The sequence below is a fragment of the Bombus pyrosoma genome, linkage group LG11, assembly GCF_014825855.1.
Source record: "Bombus pyrosoma isolate SC7728 linkage group LG11, ASM1482585v1, whole genome shotgun sequence".
In the NCBI taxonomy this organism is placed as follows: domain Eukaryota; kingdom Metazoa; phylum Arthropoda; class Insecta; order Hymenoptera; family Apidae; genus Bombus; species Bombus pyrosoma.
This window is the reverse complement of record NC_057780.1, coordinates 3,180,460-3,201,859: the sequence shown is the minus strand read 5'-3', so window position 1 is coordinate 3,201,859 and position 21,400 is coordinate 3,180,460. Positions and strand designations below refer to the sequence as shown.

At 36.5% G+C, this 21,400-nt stretch overlaps 1 protein-coding gene across 9 annotated transcripts in view; it reads right to left on the bottom strand.

Annotated features, from left to right (window-relative positions):
- The window catches only part of LOC122573133 (hemicentin-1), a 422,997-nt gene extending 409,723 nt beyond the window's left edge, over nt 1-13,274 (bottom strand). For 5 of the 9 annotated variants that reach the window (XR_006318663.1, XM_043739123.1, XM_043739128.1 and 2 more), the window contains exon 1: nt 12,173-13,267. Coding sequence is in view for 7 of the 9 variants with exons in the window: in XM_043739123.1 (XP_043595058.1) it covers nt 12,173-12,278 (106 nt within the window). In the remaining 2 variants the exon portion in view is untranslated. Of the gene's footprint in view, nt 1-12,172 lie in introns of all 9 variants that reach the window. The other 4 variants (XR_006318664.1, XM_043739126.1, XM_043739125.1 and 1 more) reach the window with 3 other exon arrangements.
- Between the last annotated feature and the right edge of the window lie 8,126 nt (nt 13,275-21,400).

Genomic DNA, 21,400 nt, shown 5'->3' with positions numbered 1-21,400 from the left:
ACTTTAAATAAAGTTAGAAAGTTGGAACATTTAATTTCTACATTTTGATCCTCCTCTCCGTCGATTTTTTCCCGGCATACAAACGTTCGTTCGTAATCAAATCACGAAAAACATTGCATTATCGAGAATTATAAGAACCAAATATTCGATCGAGGCGTTTTATTCTGGCAAATGACGCGTTTTACAGCGAATCATTAATTCTGTGCAATCGCGCGTTACGCCAGGCACCTTTAGCATAGGCGAAACGTTTATTTTTGTCGTTAGAATTTGCACGGCTCTAGCCACCGCTAGAATACGCCTATTTTAAGCGTGTTGCCTCTAGGAAAGTTTATAGAGAAATATCCCGTGATAAAACGTGCGAGGCCTACTGCTGGGAAAATCTAATTAAGCTGACTCAATTACAAACTAGAAACAAAGTGACTTTATCGTAAATCTCTCAAAAAACATTGCAACTTCTAATTTACATCGTATTTCCCTCTTCCTTGTCATTGTCTTTCTCTTTTCTCTCTTCGTCCTTCTTTCTTTCTACTATCTCGTTCTCTTTGTTGCTCTTCCTTTTCTCCCCTCTTCTTTTCTATAGTTAGTTTGTATAGAATAATATAGGATAAATTCATCGAAATTGTCGAACTGATATCATTGCAATCGATGTCTATTATTGTCACAAATTATTTTTATTTGTACTTTATATGATGGAAAGTTTTTGGAATATTCTCTCAGTTACCTATGGCGGAATAATATAATCTCAGAATTTTCGGCTTCAACGCTGGTGGTTTTCAAGTTTCTGTTAGATCAACCGCAATCACGACGTTTTAATTTCAGTTTCTATTTATTATTGCAAGTTGCGCGTTGATAAAATTGCCCCGTCTCGATCTACGAGATCCTATCTTTAATTTCCAAAATGTTATCTTTATTTCAAACACAATTGATCGAAGATCGTTCGCCGATAGAAAATGTTCCACTGAAACGTATCATAAATCTATAATGAACAATTTCACAGGTGAAATGACGAAAATAGAATAAATTAGGATTACAATCTCGAAAATATTTCTCCTTCCATCGCATTGTACAAATTCGAAAAGAGGCAATTACTTGCAATTAGAAGAAGAACACTGTGAGAATACAAATAACCGGCGCGCCAAGACAAGAAATTCGCGAACATAATTAACGATGTCCCGGTATTATTACTATTTTCAAACGGATCAGTTCGTATTAATTGCCTTGATTGATTATCGATATTCCCTTCGATAGAACGGTTTATATCCACGTGAAAGCGTGGCTTCTGGACGAAATCGTCACTTTTTAATGGTTTTTATTTAGCTTACCTTTTTGTCTGTCTGTCTGTCTGTCTGGGTGGAATTTTGTAAGCGAAACTTCCCGAAACAACAAAAATACGATATAATTTCCAAAAAATTGACAACTTTTTTTTAATGGGTTTTATTTAGCTTATTTTTCTGCTCGCCTGGCTGGATAGGATTTTGTAAGCGAAATTTCACTCAATTTTCGAACGGATAGAAATTTTATTGACATTTTACAGACTAAAAGGTAAGAAATTAAATATATAAATTGCAAAAATTAAAAGGAGGTAATTTTTATTTAAAAATGTACTAAAAAGAAGAAAATAATTTCTAAATAATCAAGTATCGTTGCGATAAATATTCCTCTATTTTTATCTCGTTATCGTTAGAAGATTACCTTTCTTGACTCATTAGAAATTTCTTTATTTAAAATATTTATTCAAGAAAACGCAACAGTTATTAACCGAATGGAGGACACATCGTAAGGTTAATACAACGAATCACGTTTTTATTTTTAACAATATGAGTTCAACAACTGAATAATATCTTATTATATGATTATCGCGTATGCTCATGACATATACAGCTTCTCTGTATGTTATTATTTCTTTCGATTATTTAATGATACCTGATTGAGAAAATTATTTTTTATTTTTAGTCAACTTATAAATAAAAACCATTGCATTTTAATCTTTCAATTTACGTACTTTACTTCTATTAGAGCATGATTTCAAGAAACAATAGTTTACGAATTCTTCCTATTTTCACTCGCCTCAGGCATCAAGCCGTGTGCACTGTATACGTGTGCGTGCTCGCTCAACCGTCGATTAGTGTTAAATACGTTCGCAGAGGGATTAAACGATTTCAGCTTTCCGAATAATTTTCTTTTTCTGTAAAAACACATTTTCTGTTTGACGAACCATTTGAGTTTTCAATTGACTTTCTCGTCGATCCGCTTCCGATGATTTTTGAAATTTTTGAAACAACTTTTTTTTTTCGTTGTTTCAACAAAGCTATGCGTAACGGTCGGGTACATTAATCTTACTTTTAGAAACCCATTCGTCCATCTGTCCATGTTTTTCGTTAGAATTGTCGAGAAACATAGCGTGGAATTGGCTATCAGAAAATGGAACACGGTTGTAATTCATTATGTTAAATAATCGTTATGTTGGGTTCGTTTTGTTTTAGAAAACAGAATCTACAAATCGAGAGCAGTAGAACGATGGGTTAGTCAAATTCTATTTACGTTGAGCTTCGTAATACGAATTGATGTTACGTTGCAATTAAAAGTACTAATTTTGTAATTATGATGTACAGAATAGCATTGTCCCGTAATCGTTTTTGGGACTTGTCGTTAATTAATGCAAATTGTGATGTAATCGTAAATAGCGAATAAAATTACGTCCCAATTTGCAATTAACAAATTTTTTAAATGTTCTAATTCGACAGTTTACTTTCTGTATAAGCTTCCCGTCGTAAATTCCACAAATTATTACCTACAAATGCAAATGTCCAATAGGTCAACAATTTACCATCGATAGATCTACATATTTATTTTACACAGATCGAATAATCAGGCGCACTCGACGTTTATCTCGTCCAGTAATTAAGAGTTTCGACCCGTTTCCTACGAAATTTCTAAAGATATCGAAAAGTTGGGAGCAGCAACGACAGTTTATTTGGGTCAAAGACGAGACAGAAAATTTGTGCGTGGAACTTAGAGCTTTTTTTAAAGGCGCGAGCGACTAGCGGACCGCTTGAAACTCGATTTCGTAGGTCGGCTACGCGCGTCGATTCGAGTCAAGTCGTTAATCGTAAAACTGTCAAGAACTGAAAAACTCCTGTACACCGGTCGACTGGCCAACCGTCGCAGAGTTGCTTTTCCAATATTTAAAAGTTCGCCAACTGCAACGAAAAATACATTCGCCATGCCATCGGCTCGTTAAGGCGCGAGAATTTTCGAGACGCGCTTTTTCGCCGTCGATCGCTGCAAATTATCTACCCGCGAAGCGATTCTCGTCGTTAAGGACGATGCTTGGAAAGAAAGTATTCTTTATTTTTTGAGCGTAGGAAAACCAATGGAATTTTGTCCCAAAAATGTGGCTTTTGTCTTTATTTTTTCTATAACCTGTAAGAGAAACGAGAAATCCTTGATTTTCGTGCGCATATTGTCTATCGAAGGTCAAGTGAATTTTGCACGATGGTTTTGAAGATTTCCAGAGAAATGTTAATTTCTTCAAAGACACTGTCATTTTACGGAAATACGATAATCACACGTTTGTTGTACGCGGGATTCCAACATCACAATAATCGACAATTTTGCAGTTTCTGAAGATCTTCGGAATCGCCATGCAAAATGCGCTCGAAGGACTTCAAATTAGTTGTGCGAGCAGATACGGCTAATTGACGAATTTCATTTCGCACGTTTAATTTCCAATATTTAACGAATAAGATAGGAATAAAAAATGGGGGATCTTTAATTTTTCTCATGGGTTATTTAAAATCGAAGGAGACTAATTTTTGGAACATCCTATATTGTACAAGACGATTTACACGTGATTTTCTAGTTACTTTTAACTGGTTAAAGATACTTGAATTTTTCATGCATCTTATAGTTGCTGGAAAATGGAAACGAAATAAAAGCGCGGACTATGGACAAGTTTAAAAGAGTATACTATGAAATTCCAATGAATGAAATTTTCTGGTTTTTTGAAGAAGTAAATAGCTGTACAATTTTCACTTTGCAAAAGCAATTCTTTCCGCCCTGCGAACTTTTGCGTGGAAGGCAAGTAAAAAGTAGAAACGTAGGTAGAAAGTATTTATTACTTTGAGAGAAGAATATTCATTTGATTTCTTTTCTCTTGTAATAAACGTAGCTGAGTTGCAAACTTTTTCAATTCACCGTCTTTGTTACTTTCGTTATTTCTTAACTGTTTCAAACCAGATGAAAGCATAATTTACAATTTAAGAAGAAATCTAACAACGTTAAATCAAACGATATTTCCCAGCACTTGTTTTATCATATCATATAAACCGTCCCTAATATCACGCGCACTGTATCATATTTCATTTCGAAAAAAAAATAGCCATCATCGATGCGTGAATAAATCACTGATTTATTGGCATTGAACGATACGACGTATTAGTCTCGTCTTATAAAATCATTCGTAAGAAGAAAAAAAAAAGGAAAAGATGATACATCGTTTGTCACGCTGAAGAAACAAGGAACTAAGTCGCGATAGAGAAACGAGCAATCCATTTACTCGTGGTCGATGTTTATTTTTTCAAGTTTCATGCATAAGAAGGGGATACGTGAATGCGAATTAATGAATGTGTATAAAGAGAAGAAAAAGGTTGATCCGCTTAACTGCCGCGATATTCTCATTCATATCAAAACGAGCTTAACTTTAAAATAGTTGTCTTTCACGTCGCAAAAACAAACAACGGTCTACGAGTAAACGTTTTCCTACAAGTTTCTGTCCTGCAAACGACGAGAGCTGCACCATTACGGGATTAAAATTCCTCGACCTCTTAATTCACCAAAAGTTTATGCACGAATTTGCTTGAATTTTCCTGGCACAACAGTCACCTTTGAATTTCACATCATTTTCTTCATTTTGTTTCACAAGTTTCATTTTTCTCTCTTCTGTTCTACTGTCCCTGTTTCCATTCGTCGAGTTTAAGCTCGACATTGTTACAAAAATTTATCGACTACGCTCGATGAAACGTATCTTGGCTTGTAAAAGTGTTCGAACGCTCTCGCAATTAGGGTGATTAACCCTTTGAACGAGCGACTCTTTTGAAGAAAGGCAAATGGAATTATTTCACGGTGCCCGATGAGAATCGTGAATCTACAACTTTTTGTTTGAAATGAACTATTAGCCCGTTTGTAAGGTATAGAATTATATTAAAAGTCAAAGCGGTAAATGCTGTGATATCTCTGAGCTAAAAGTCGATAATTAAAGCGCTACCTTTGATTGTTGGAATTTTCTCCTATCTTCTGATTCCAATATTAAAATTTTTGATAATTTGTTACTACTTTGCTGAATATTACGCTTTAGTAGTTTCATCGATGATCTCTAAGATGAAATTTTTCGCAAACTTCTATTTTACCTTTCAAGTCGTAACATTATGAAACTGCAATTATCTGCACCTACTATAAAACTTTCCTAGTAATTAACGCTTTAATTAATAATGGAGAATATTGATCAATAGCCTAACTTTTATATACGTTATCTGTAGATAAATGCCAGTTGGTGTTCTACGTGAAACGATAATGTCTTAATACTCATATAAATATTAAAAGCACTTTAACTTTTGAAAAAAATGTAATATTTTAAAAAATTTTTGGCGTTCCACTTAATATTTGCTGTTTACGAGTCATTTTGTATTTGACGAAAAGTGCTACATTGATGAAGTGTTAATGTAACTACAAAAATATCACTACAAATATAAATGATTCCTTCCATCAACCTTCACCGAATCAAATTTTATTTAACCGTCTCGATACTTTTTACGACAGAGCATTGCTAAATGTAGCGTAAAATAAATGCGAGAGCAAAAAGTCAATGCTAATGACATTTAAATAGAAATTCTACAGCAAGAACATCAGATTTTCCGGATCGCTATTCGTCATATTACGAAGGAAAATCAAAAATCGAAAGTACTTCGGAAAAAGCAGCACCCACACAATCAGGCTGAAGCAGCTGAATCAGCCGAACCATTGTTCAAAAACTAAAGAAGAAGCCGCGTACTTCTGCTCCAAATCATGCAGCAATGGCTGCTAACTGTTCGAGAGGAGCTCTATGCCCTAAATTCTACCGTAGAATTTTACGTAGCTGCATTGCCAAGTGAATCTCCTTATACAATACGCTATAATACCCAAAATAATCCGAAGTATGAATTTTACATCGCTAATCGTCCTAAAAGATCGCATTGTTAGTTCGTAAGAAACGATAGGGTCGTTTTTATCACATTCAGCCTGATGAATTTCGAGCGAATAATCGTCGAATTGCGGATGTTCAACTTCGCGTTTCTATAAACATAATTAAAAAGATTGCCAAAAGGGGAAGCGATCAGCGAGAGATTCGTTTCACTCGTTAAACATTATAATGGCACGATATTATACTTTTAATATTTTATTTGTATATTTTTCAATAGCGCGCGCATTCTTTCGATTTCTCAGGAATACATAAAAAGCCGCAATTTTATTACTTTCAACCTATTTCCCATGAACGCAAGAAACATTGCATAAAGCAATACAGTCATCAATTCTCTCGGAACATTTGTCATTTCAACGCATAAAGGCGCGTGGGAAGCTTTCAGCTTGAAAATAAAAACATTTCCTCGGACATGAAGTTAGTTGGCATCGAGAATGGAGTTGAAATTGCGGTAAGAATTCGACCAGCCCGGCGCAGCGGAACAATATTTGCATACAGTCGCCGGATATAAGAAAACGAGCGCGAAATCGAAACGAGGAAAGAATAAAGTTTCTGTGTTTGTGTATCCCGCGAGAGCATTGCGAGAAATTTATGGGGTGCACGTTGCCGTTGCGAAGATAGGCAACGCCACCGTGAATACTCGCCGCGTTTATTATCGAGTTCGCGACCGCGTGAGAAATTCCGGGATATCCTCTATAGCGACTGCTAAGAAGTTAATGAACTTTGAAGAATTTCACTCTTCTAGCGCGAGCCTTTACCTCTGGTTACGCAGAAATCGTCAGATTTGTTCAACGCCAACATGTGCGAATTATCTTTACAGTACAGAACTATGCTGTGTGAGATATTTCATTGGAATTAATTAACACCATCGAAAGGTTGATAACCAAAGTAACCCTCGACCATGCTTGTTTTTTTTTTCAGAAAAGCAAAGGAACACTCCATCTACTTTAATTTCTGTTCTAAACGTTTCGACGCTTCAAGCAAAATATTTATCGCGTTGCGTAATTCCTCCGAGTGTAGTATCCGTAATTACATGATAAAATAATTATATCTAATTAAATCGTGGAGTTCGGATCGTGAACTTCATAGTAAAACCTTTTATCGAACAGTTCATTTTCATTCGAAGATATATCGACCTGCACATGGATCATGTTCTATAACATCGACTCGATCGATTGCTATAACACACTATTATCTAACGAATGGAAAAATTCAACAGGAGGCGTTTTTATCACGAACATTTACAGCGATATAAAATTCCTGAAAGTCCTCGCTTAAAATACAAGTCGATGCAAATACGCTCTTTGACCTGACTTCCAGATTATAAGACACGGGACTCCTAGGAAGCTTTCGCTTGCTTTACTTCTGTCTAGTAGTATGTCCAGGATGAAACGCAACCTTTCTTTCTCCTTCCTACCTTATAAACCATCTTTTTCGCCCTCTCTTTCATCGTTACAGTTTTCAATAATAATTTAAGAATATGTATGCAAAGAAAACAAGAATAATTGAATAATTAAATATTCATAAGTTTGACATATGTATATGTAATTCTCATAAATATGCGATTTTTTTCAATGTCGATGTGAGTAAGGTCTTAAAACTAAAGGAATTTAATATCAAAAAATTGCGAAGTATATTAACTTCGTGCTGGTTTCATATCCTGCGTCACATATTTTATCTGGATATCAAGTCGAAGAATACTCACTGTCAAGTCAATGAAAACATTGCTCCGCATAGCAGAGAGAACGTATCTAATATTATGGATAATAAATTATTGTTCATGTGTTCGAACGACGTGGTAGTGAATTATTCGCAAAAATTATTGAAATATCCATGAAAAATTTCTGCAACGATAATTCATGCCAGGGAATGTTTCGACGAAAATAAATCCTTGTATTCTCTTGCTGTTACCTATATGAATACGATATGAATTTATTAAATTACCATACTTATCGTTGCTCTGACCCGAACATTATTTACATCGGAGCGTAAATACGTAAAAAGTTTTCTTTTTTTAAACACGCCAGCGCTGCCAAATCCTCGGAAACTACGCTTCCCTTACTTGTTTATTCGGGTAATTTTTAGTTAATATTTTGCACGAACTTTTCGTTTCAAATTTTGTAGAATATTCTACATCTTTTTTTCTTCGCAAAATTAATATGATTAATATCAAATATAAAAATGTAGCGCAGTGATACAACAACACTCTGCAACTTTCACGTAAATTTTAGTTTTTGTAACAAGGATATTTGCAAAAATATTACTTTGATTTAACGTATGATATTATTCAATTTGAAGGAGTGGTTTGTCACAGAATTATCAAAGATAAATTTAAATATTTCTCACGCATACCGTGACTCGTGAAACACTCATGACAACACTCGCCATACGAAACTTTTAGACGTGTATTGCATATATACACAAAACATTTTTAAATTGCATTAGCTACGGTGAACATTCATTTGCAACGATGAAATATGACTGCACATTTTCAGATTTATTTCAAACTTTATCTATACAATCATGATAAATGGGTTTCCTTATGGTATTAACGAAATTTCAAAAAATTTGGTATAATACACATAATACACGTATCCGTAAAAAGATTTGAATACTTTCGTCAATGATTATACTGTATATCCCTTATCTCTTTTATATGTCTCTTTTTAATTAAACTCTTTTATATCTCTTTTTAATTAAACTAATTGCTTGTACTATACAGAGTGTCTAAAAAAAAGGCTCCAAAAGTTTAAGGATCTTTCGTACCTATTCATCAAGAGGAACAAAAAATGCCCAATCAACATATAGGTCTTTTAGGAAAATCAGTCTTTTCGTAAAATCGATATTTATCATTTACGAACATTCGACGTCGTAAATGAGTTTCTTTTTCGAACATAAGCAAAGAGAATGATTCAAAAGTACGTTGATTCAAGGTTGTCGATACAAAATTCTTACTGATGATAAAGTAAGGCGACATCAAAAAAATAAAAATCTTACGCGTTATACTAAATGTTCGATATGTTTCCCTTGCGTCGCAATGAGAAACTCATATCTATTTATCATAGTCATAACGTAGTCCTGAATCAATCTCTTTGTTTACTTTCAACGAAGAAACTTATTCGCGACATCGACTGTTCGCAAATGATAAAAATCGATTTTACGTCGAAAGGATTGATTGCAGGACCTGTACCGATTGGACATTTTCCCTCCTCTTGGTGAATGCTATAAGTCCTTAAAGTCTCCGACCCTGTATACCATAATCAAATTTTGGAGAGAAGAAACGGAAAACAAATTCTGGAACTGCTGACCTATGCAGGCCATCGCTGATTTTTCCCGCAAGAATTTACCAGCATCCTATAAACGTGGGCTCTTAAACGCTTCGTTAAAAAGTTATAACGAAAGTACGAAATGACAACGGACTGGCGTTTCGTCTATACAGCGTAAGAATACATTACCGATATCTATCTGATACGTTTACACAAACTGCGATGCTTACTCGCCGAGGTCAAGTAGCCCGGCGATGGTTAAATGACCATTACCCTCAACGTTGAGGTCGAGGAGGATCACTTTCTTGACCCTCGAGATCATCAGATATCAATGGATTACTATTTTGTGCGAAACTGTGAAGGAAAAAGTTTATCGAACCAAAAATGAATACACGTTGGATATTAATACGAAGATTCTGGACCTATTTGATACAATTTGCTGTCGCAAAAACCGGGACACACTGTATATTTTTTAATCCAGGAATTACGGAAAGCAGTTGTGAGATGTTTGCAATTACTCTATTTGTGGCACATGGAAATGTGAAAACGTCGCTTGGAAACGGCACTTGGAAACGTGAAAACACTCTATAAAACATCGGGCTCTTTTCTGCGTAACCAATCCCGTGGAAAACTAGAAAAATCGAGCAATAATGGTCAAAGTTGAACAAGTTGAAAATAAACGCCTACGGGCTATTAATTTGTATCAAAAAAGGAAACAAAAGGGGAAAAAACCCTCAGTTCCCTGTCGTTAACCATAGCCGTGGAAAATGGTTTTAAAGTTACAATCAGGACTATGACCAGGAGAAATGAAATAATATCAAATAAAACGATGCGTTGATTAATTTACGCGCAAAAGGAGCAATATAATCGTCAACGTGGAAATATCATGGATGCAGAAAATTTCGGAAAAATATGGTGTTTCAAAAAAATAGAGAAAGTTCAAATGTGTCAACTCGGTGGAAACAGAGGGTTCGTACGGAATTAACTTGTAGGTTTGTTTTTTCGAGACGAACTACGAACAGATATGACAAATGTGGAAAAATCTGCTCTAAAACGATCTGAAACAATCCATCAGAGGCTCATTGTACGGGCTCGAAATTGTGATCGAGCCGGGTTTCTGTCTCGCTCGAAGATTCTACGTCTATAAATATGCACCGTGCTTAAATTCGCCAGAATATCACATACTTGTCTCGTGTGATATAGCCAACGAATTAAAATTTTTATACAGTCCTCAAATGCTAAATGTAAATGTTACGTTTTATTATGATAATAATTTCTATATAACGCTTGACGAGTTCTTTCTCTGTTCTCGATGACGGAGACGATACCTCCAAGCAAGTTTTACAGACGGAGCATCGATACTGTGCTCTGTGAATCTAATTCTGTGGATGCCAAGAACGTTTCGATATTATCAACAGGAACACGAGCACATTTCTACTAATCGTAAACAGTAAAATTAATTAATTAATCTTCGAAAAGAGAAAAGACTATAAATTGTAATAAATTTGTTCGTACAGTAGCTTTAACGAATATCGCGTTATCAATGTTACTATAACAGAGCCAGATCAAGAAATCTTTCCATTTCGATATAAAATATCTGAAGTTAGAAAATTTGTAGACAAAAGAAATAGTCTACTAAATATATAACGAAACGGGACACAATTTCTACACGTTCCGATAACTAATAGTCACCTTTATTTCTGCTTCAACTATTTATAACTGTGGTATTCGTTATCCGAAAGTATTTGAATCGATACGATTTCTTGAATTGGCATTGTATTATAAACATTACTAAAACGATTCAACCACATATCGTTTCCATTTCTGTGATTCTATATTTACAATAATAATATTTACGTTAGTAGCATTTATGATTATACAAATAAAACCCAAAAAGCATAGGATATTTATTTACTGAACAATCCACAATAAAACATAACGCTGTTACCTACATACACCTATACGTATACACCTCGTATCGCCTTAATTACGCAAAACATTCCACGATCCAACGTTACAAGCTACTCAACCCATTAACCCGGATCACCAATTGAAATTACACTTCGTGTCGCAGCCAATATTTCCCGGAGCGTCGTGTTTCTCGAGCAACAAACAATCGGGAGGGTTTGTTTATCGTTCGGGTCCAAGTAACTTGGTGGCTCTGTCTCGGTTACAACCAGGACGAGTTCCATGAATTTCGTAAAACACGTTCGTAGGACGCGTGACACGAACGAACTTCGCTACCGGTTCTCGTTATACGGAAAGCAAAGCCGTACATTTTTTGTCCGCGCAGTGCTGGTTGGGAAACTCTCAAAAACTTCCCACTCGGTTTTCACGCGTTTTCCGCTCGTAAATTCCTGCGCGTATCGCGGCCCATTTGTACACACGCGCATTCCTGCCTTTTCTCTCGCCCCGTTTTCCTACGTCGCAACGTTCTCTCTCGTCTCTCTTTCTCTTCCCCGATAACCTCTAAATATCTCCTCGAGAACGTGTAACTTTTTTCGAATTCACGCACGAACCGTTTCCACGATCCTTCGACCTATCGTACATCGCGAATTCTCGTCGTATCGCGCGAGATAATTCTTCCCACTTTGCCTTTCCTTTCGCGATTTCTTTCCGTGCTGGACTATCCAAAACTACCGACCAAGAGAATAAAACAACGGTAACTTACCTTTAACGCCTTGAGGAAGTTGAACAGAGCCGAGGAGCAGCAGCAGAATTGTCGCGATCATGTCCCAGCCGGTAATCCTGCAAAGTAAATCCAGTCCACAGCCCATCCTGAGAAATCAACAAGCCACGGCGAACGAAACAGGCAAAGGCGACTTAATAATTCACGCACCACATTCGTCAGGTCACTGTACCGTGATCTATCTTCTAGCTTGCCCGACCTTCACTCACGGCCAACACACAACTCACTGGCCAACAACGGAGGGCCAATAATTCCCAAACAACAGGTCGTGCTCCGTACAGTTGCACACCAGAAATTTCAACCGGAATGGAGTTCTACGGTAACGTAGACTGTTCGTGATGTTTCAAATGAGCTCGAGAGCACCTGCAATCGTCGCCTCCAAGATGCTCCCACGAATATCGATCTTTTTCGCGAAACATCCGATTCTTTGGATCCACATGCAACGCACGCCCGTCAGATCACATCAAATTCATCGTTAGTCGCGTATATGGCAAGGTATAGGTATATTCGACTGAACCAGATCCGAAGGAAGACTCTGTTCTGGTATAAACGAGATCCGTCGGGCTGCTAGAAACGTGTCAGCAGAGCGCGACAGGAGAAACGACACGGAGCACGTGCACGCTCGATAAACGGCGGGCTACTATGCAGCCAGCCACGGCGACTGGATGGGAAAGAACGAGAGAAACGACGGAAGAGACGGAGGCAGAGAGAGAGAGAGAGAGAGGAAGAGAGAGAGTTGGGTCCAGGGCGTCGACAAGCTGCTGCTGCTACTGGAAAGGGTTTGGTATCCCTCAATGAAGTGGATATCGCGCGCGATCTGTGTTAAGGATGAAGACGATCTTTGGAGAACGATGATCGGTCGAACCGAACGCTGGTCGAGTGTCAAAAATCGCGTGGTACCGCGTCAGACGTGTACCACGAGTGTTACGCGTTTGTCGTTTAAACGAGACATAAATTCGCGATGAACGACCGACTGATAGAGATAGAGAGGGAGGCCGCGACCGACTGACAGGCCGGGAGACGCGATGGCACGATGCGATACGACCGATTCGTACGCTCATCCGAAACTAAGCGGTTCGTGGCGAACGGCGCGCACCTGTCGTTCCGCTGGTCGCTGCGCATGTCCCTACGAAGGAAGCCGACTGCCTGCCACGGCTGCTCTCGTATATCCGTCCGGGATGGCTCGCAGGTGGGAGAAGCGTGCCGTGTACTCATCGTGCACCACCGTCCAAAGGTGGTGGCAACGTCCTGCGATCTCGAATTAAGATTTTTTCATTGTAAACCATCTTGCAGAATGATTTATCGAACGTTATTCGTTTGGATAATTTCGAATACTTTCGATTATTTCATTTGTTTCGTCGTATTATGTACATCGTATGTTTGATGATTTATTGCGTACGTTTAGAAAAACTGCTTGAGAAATGCTGCTTTTTGTTGGACGTTAAATGTATTTCTCGTTGCACGTATTGACCTGCAATCTGACATTGTTCGATAGGAAGAGTATGGATTTCTAGGAAGAGGGAAAGAACTTTCTATGAGAAACAGATAAAAGATTTCTTTTATTGCGCTGTATGTATATCGTGTGTTTGACATTCGATTGTTTTGATCGATTATGTGATGTATAGGATATTATCGTATACGTATTAAAATGTTATTAAAACAAAGATACTTCTGGTCCAGAGAAAATTTTCCTCTTTGCGATAAATATATCTGTAAATATTGGAAATTATTTTCAATGGCATTTAAAGTATTCTTTGATAATCGGAATATTTTCGAAAATTGTATCGCATCGTACGGACTAAAGATAATAGAATATCTGGATTATACCTCTATCGAAAATTCACAACACGTAATACTCAACTGAACCATATAATCTAGCAATGAACCAATAATCTATTAATTCTCATTGTCAGATGACCTTGACCAAACGTAACGCCCCATTATATTTCGCAACCTGTTTGTCAGAGATTTGGGGGAGCCAGGTATTATTAGTGTTGTTACCCTATTGTAGCTGAACGAACATATGTTTCCTATGGCGTCACGCTATGTGACTTGGCATCTTATGGGAACGCCTGGGAGACGCCACGTTTTCATAACATCTTAAATTACCTGGATTCAGAGAACGAAAAATAATTTACAAAACTTTTTTATTCACACTGAATTAATCATAGAGAAATATAAATCGATTCGTTGTAAAATTCTCAACTAACAATTAGAAATTGGATAGAACTGTGTTGAAAATAATTGTTATACCTGTCAGAAATATATTTCGAATTATATCGAACACAAATATGCATATTTTCAATCAGAGCTCATTTGCTGTACGGATTAATTCTTATCAATTTTTTAAATAATAACAATCAATCAAAAACAACGATGCAACACTACCAATTCTTAACGACCATAATATCGTACTCTTGAGATTAATGCATTTATCGGATATTCTTTTTTTCTCTTGTTGTATTTTCCTTTCATTATGAATCTGTATCTTTATTTCAGACGATTGTGTTTACCGACTAATGATAGTTTTATCGATTTCTGTCGGAATGACAAACTCAACGGCATAGTAATCGCCTTAGTATAATAGTATTATTTAGAATATAATTGTAAGATAGTAATTGAATGACACGCCATATACGCCATTATAACAGCATATGTTAATTCCTGTTCAATCTGTTAATATACAAACGAAACTATCTTGGTTCTAGAAATCAGAAAAATGTACTCTTTACTCCTGCGCTTTATTTGTTTACTACGATTGGTCAGTTAGACGGAGTTGATCTAATTAATGACTACCTTTGTTTCCAATCAAGCAAACTACCGTACAGAATTTTCCGGTTGCACGGTGCCCTCGCTAATTACCGAGTTGCTGCTTATTACAAGAACACCTAATTGGGCCAGACAAAGAGGATAATGCATGTAACGTCAAATTAAAATTTTCCACGAGCCCAGTGCATGATAGAGCAACGAAGCTTCTGGTTTTTCACAAATGAGTCTCGACGCACGAAAGCGCCTCGTCCATTCGTTCCTCACGTGCCACGTCGCGTGGTTTTACAAATATTTCGCTCTTTTTCTCTTTTTCTATTGTTCCTTTCTTTTTTCTTTTTCACCTGGTCACGAACGCTGATCTTGAACCGATGATTTTATCAGAATTCCACGAACCGACGATTCTTTTGCTCGGATCTATTCAACAGGAGATGAAGTTATCAACGTGATGAAATGTAAATTCTGGGAAATGGAAAGAAAATACCAGGCAACTGTGATTAGCCCAGCTTCCTGTCGCTATTCTGAAAACCATGAACGACATAAATTCCCGGTATTTATTGTAAATATTCAGTCGATGATTGTTACGTTATCGATCTTCCCAATTTTTAGTTTGTTTTTCTCCTTTTTTTTGTTTGTTTTTAATACGCAAATATATGTAGGTAAAAAATCACTATTTTATTTCAATTGACAGAAATATGTACCTATTGTCAGTTTGCAAAACTTTAATGCAACTCCACCTACCTTTTAACTTAAATGCGATTTCGTTAAAAATTACTTAGAGTGGAATTTTCTTTGGAACGTAAGTGTATAGTACTTTGTATAATTTAAACAATTTAAAGGGGTCTCTTTTTATTTCCGATGTAATACATATATATACATACTTATGAAAGTAAGTAACTTGTTTCTTGACAATTGAACGGTAATCGAGTACTTGCGTAACGATATTAAGAAATTTAGCACTACTAGAGTTGTGATAAAAATTCAATCAAGATAAAAAAATCATTTGACTCCTCGAAAGGCTCGTTTGTACAACACGTACATTGCCGACCACTAGTAACCGTTACAATTATTACGAAAACTAACAAATTGTACGTTATTTAGTATTTTAAGCTATAAGGCACATATGACACGAACGATTAACTGATTTATAATAGAATAATTAAAAAATAAGAGCAGTGCAAATCATGCAATTTAGGTTGACATCGCTAAGTATCTAAATATTCATGGTCGGCGGTGTAATCGTGTACGTAAGAATATTTCACTGGTCTAGCGAACTATTCCTCAAAACAGTTCGTCAAAACACGAATTCATTGTAACCGTAGCCTAACAAAAGATAGGAAACAACAGTTTACGAACCATTGTTTCAATGAACGATGAATAATAATAATGACTAAACCGCAATCTTGCGTCGGAAAACGCTAGGAAAAATAATCTCGTTTTCTCTACGGTGCGGTATGCAGGAGAAGACAGAAGAAACAGTAGAAAAAGCGTGCAAAGCTCGGGGCCGAAAGAGGTATTCCGGAGCTCCGGGGTCGGTCTGTTTTATGAAACTAAATGTACAGCGCAACGTGTATTTTTCTTTCATTGTAAACGTCAGAAAATCGTTGACCCAACCCCGCTCGCTCTCGCCTGACGAAAAATAAGAAAAAGAACGAACACGCTTTCGCCGCGCGGTTACGATTTTCCACCGGATCGGGATGTTCGTAACTTCGCGTTACGGCGGTTCTTTCGGTTTCTTGGATTCTAGTTGCCTCCTGGAAGAAAATGGAATACCGAGTACTTTGTACCGTAATGTCTTGTAACGTCCCATAATCTTGTGGTTTCTACTGTTAAGCTGTTAATTCGTTGAAACGCTAGGTGCGTCGTTTAGAAGTTAGACGCCTCTTTACACTATTTTTTGAAAATAAACTGGATCACGGAAGTATTTGAACACTTACAGAAACTTTTTCTAAACGTGTCTCGAGTGTTGCGCAAGAGATTTTGTATGGCACACGACGTGGCGTAACTATCAAGGCCACGCGAGGTCAAATTTGAAAGCAATTAAAAAATCTATGTAACAATTGTATATTTCAAATACAATTCGCAAAATTATTTAAACAAATTATTCATACCATACGCTAATTTTTTAATATACGAATGTAGAAATAAGAAGTTGGCAAATAAAAGATTTATGTTGGAAATTATGTTATGCAAGTAGAAATGTATACTCTTTAACGACGTGGCAATGATATTGAATTTAAGGACGTTACATTTTTTAATATCTACCTTGCCCTTAAAATCGTTCAATTTTGTAGCACATTTGTCCAATGTCAGTGAACCTTTCGTGAATTCCGTCCTGGATTTAACGATCTGATCGGTTCATCCGTCGGTGAATTCGTTGTCAGGAAATTCGTGTGCAAGCATAATGAAATGGCGAGTGGATGCTTTCAAGTGGCTGACCTTGGCCTTCTACCGCGACACTTTTTATCATTAATGACAAACTCTCGTTGGCTCGTTATCGACGAGAATAAGGAAATTCTTAGGGTTGAAAAGAAAAGGCTAGTTTATCGATGCTGGTCTCGAGAAGGGATTGAATTAGAAAGTAAAGCTCGATTGCGTGCAGTCGGCTCCTTTGATTGCTCCAGTTCAAAGATCGAAAAGTATAATGAGGCGATTTCTTATGGAGTCGCTGAGCTCTCTCGAGTCGAAGTCTTGAAATGGAAACGATAATTTTGCGGCTGTGTATTTAACTTAACTTAAATTTTGCTAAACGCAAAGACACGTGAAAAAGAAATGTATGAAAAATTTGATAGAACAGAATGGTTAAGAAATGTTTAAAAGTAGAATGGTGTTAAAAGAAATTTGATTCGAAATGAATTTCGAAGGGGATTTCGTGAAAGTAATTTGTTTATTTTTAGAATCGAACATTGATCGTGTACTTAGGCAATGAGATTGAGAAATTAATTTAAAAAAGGAGAAACAGATAAACGATGAAGTTAGTCTGACTTCAGAGAAATTTCTATACTATTCATGCGATAAACGTGCGAACTCTTTCTTAAATTACCGTATCTCGCGAGCTATTTCGCTTTCTGAAGACGAAGTCGATACATTCCACACGACTATTTCCATTATCGTGGATGCCGCGAGCTATAATTCAGGTAATGCCGGTCTCATTACAGTTTCAGATGAGAAATTACGGCCAAATTGTATCGCGTACGCGACGTACGTGTGATGTTTTACTTACAATCGAACTCCGTAAACGTTTCACCGTCGATATGAAATTTCGTCACGTCGTGGTGCATTACATTATAATGAAAACGAAAAGCGGCCGAATATCCGGACGTTAAGTAGCTTTTATCGAGAGTTCCTGAACAAATCCTTCGGAACGTTTGTTGCTCGTTGTTCTCGAAATATAAAACAAACGTTATCTGGATCCTCCAGCAGGCATCATTGGCCTCCCTTCAAATCGTAAAAATACATTTGTTCATATTCCTACGAAAATTTCTCCGTGGAAAAATAGAAGGACTTTATATTCACGCACGGAAAGAAGATTTTGAAATGTATCATTATTACTTGTCGTTTACAAAACTTTGTAGAAATACAATTTTCGACGAATCACGAGTAATGATGTCAATTATACAACAACTTCGTTTTGAATCTGTGCCATTTTGATCATCTTTCGACAGTTTCGAAACTTATAAGACATATATATCTGACTTTGCTATGGTTTGCTATGGTCGTGGCAACATTTTCATGTGCAAATATCGCTCTAGCTTCGACATTCATAAATACTTATAATATTAAAAAAAGAAAGAAAGTAACGAAAAGAGAAGTGACGCATTCTTCCACATTGTTCTCAAATGTAAGAAATAAGAAATCCACTAAAGAAGAAGACATTTCAAATGATGTAGCAGACCTAAAGAAGGATAAAACAGACTTGATACCTTAAAATGCATATAATTGTTTCAACTACGTTTGACCTCGTTTAGTTAAATGTAACAGTTATTATTGCTATTTTCTCCGACGATGAAACAGACAAGAATTTCTTAACAACCTAATCAGCCTAAGTATTTGCGTTTACATACTTCATGGACTCTAGAATTTTCTCGCAAACTTTTTACTCAAACCTTCGATATATTCAGCGAGTGTCAGAATTTACAAGTCTGCCTCGTTTCAGTTTCTACTTCTCGCGATGTAGCGTAGCCGCGATGTAACGGTTTGATTCATCGTAATACCGAACATTGGCATAACGTCGCGTTCATAATAAATATCGATAGGATATTTAATTAAAAGGGGAAGGAAGAGAATGCCCGTACAGTTATTCCTGCATTCCCAATTGAATCGCAACTATCGTATAACTTTCCGTTACCTCCGCGAAGAAGTTTCTACCTCTTTGCACCTTTTCTTCTCCTCCTGCACTACGCTTCGCTCATCCCTGTTCTTTCCCGTGGCGAACACAAGTGAAATACACGTGAATGCCAAATAAACTTTCCTTGGAAAAACGACGTTCCTCTATCATGGCCCGTGAGAGCGGCTAGGTCGTTTACATTGGCTTACCAGAGGCAATAGAGTATTATTCCGTCCCAGTCAATGGCATAAAAAGAAAACGAGAAAACAGAGGGAAATGGTAAACAACGTCCACTTATTTATTCCACGGCTATCGGCCAATGAAATACCGGAAAAATGTGACCAATTTTGAGGACGAATTGAGCTACACGAATTAATTTCTTTCGTACGATTTATGTGCACCTAGTACTCTTCGTATGTTTCTAAATTGTTTCATCTCTCTTTCGTACGTATCGAGCGAGACGTTTCAGAATTCTGAAAATCATGTTTATTGATATTTGCGATCGAAAGTATTCGTGATATTGCTCAACGAACAACAAATTTAATTTCAACGTAATGTTGAAATTATTATGATCAATTTAAGTAGCAATATCTAAGGCACCGGTAATAGTATCCAATAATTTTGTAAACTTTGAATGTAAATTTTAACCTACAACTAATAGTTTATAGCTTAAATTTATTCGATTGCCAAGTAAGTAATTACGGCTTTTGTCAACACCATCTAATGACAAAATCCGCAATCAACCGGATTACAAAGATCGATGGTGACTTGTCATTGATAAATATTGGTTTTAATCGCTAGATTGTACATATTGTTAAGAGGAGGACGTTTTATTAAGAAAAACATTTTATATGCTTCGTAATACTTCATAATTTCACTCACTTGTATCTCTTGGATACATCGCGATCTGTGATACGATTATGTGAAGTACTATTTCCGTAGGATGAACAACTGTTTCTTTACTTAATCTGTAAAAAAGAATTTTCCAGAACCGTCTGTCCAAAGTTATAATTTGTTTAAAGTAAGATTTCTGTTATGTTCGCTCGTTCTACTTGAAACGGTTTCTACCATTAATTCCTTTTATTTACAAAACAACGCAAATACACGTGTATTATTTTTATAAGACAAAGAAATGCCAATAATATAATATATTATATTTTACTTGCTATATTCTAGGATATAATATAATATAATATACTTTGTCCGTGGCTTCGCTCGCACAGTATGCGCTTTTACGATAATTTATGTTTATTACCCTGTGTTTGAAAATTCGTTAGAAACTAAATTTCGAAAAACACTCGAACACGTTTATCCTCATTTTTAATAAGGAGTTCGTTTGCCGGACCCCAGATCGTTAGCTTTAGTGAATATGGAAATGCGGCTATCTTTTGAAAAAACAGCTTACCCCCTTTTCATCCCTATATGGGTTGAATTTCAAACGCTCAAACGCGTATTCGTTTATTTTTAACGACGAGTTCATATGTCGAATTTCACGTCTTTAATTTTAGTGGGCATAGAAGTACGGTCATCTTATAAAAAAAATATTACCCCCGTTTTACCCTTTTAATATCTGTATTTTCAAAAATCGTAAAAGAATTATTAGTATTTTAAATTCGCAAAACAAGTATACTGTAAGTAAACAAGTATCCCATTTTCACGTTTCTATTTAAGTGCAGGGTTGTGGTCCGGGTATTGATGAGTAGATTAGTCATTTTTGCAATATATATAGATAGATAGATTGATAATATGTAACTTAATTTCGAGTAAAATGGACTTGAATCAATCTGACTTTCAAGTGCAAAATTATTATCTTAATTACCCACACGTTTCGTTCAAATTATTACGAGGGTAAGCTAATCGAGATGCCACACACTTTTCTTCGTTTCGATTGCCAGAGTTATAAGATTCAGGTATAAATTAAAATTAATTTATAGCACAGCTCCGGCAATATAATTTACAGCACGCGATTGTCGTCTTGAAAATTCGAAACGCGCGATAATTTTGAAAAGCATCGGTGAACCAGACCGAATAATTGCTACGATTTAATGAACGCCGCGTGTACCGTTGCTCTGTCGAAGCTGCGAGGTCGTTTATATTTGCCCATCGAATCACGTCCA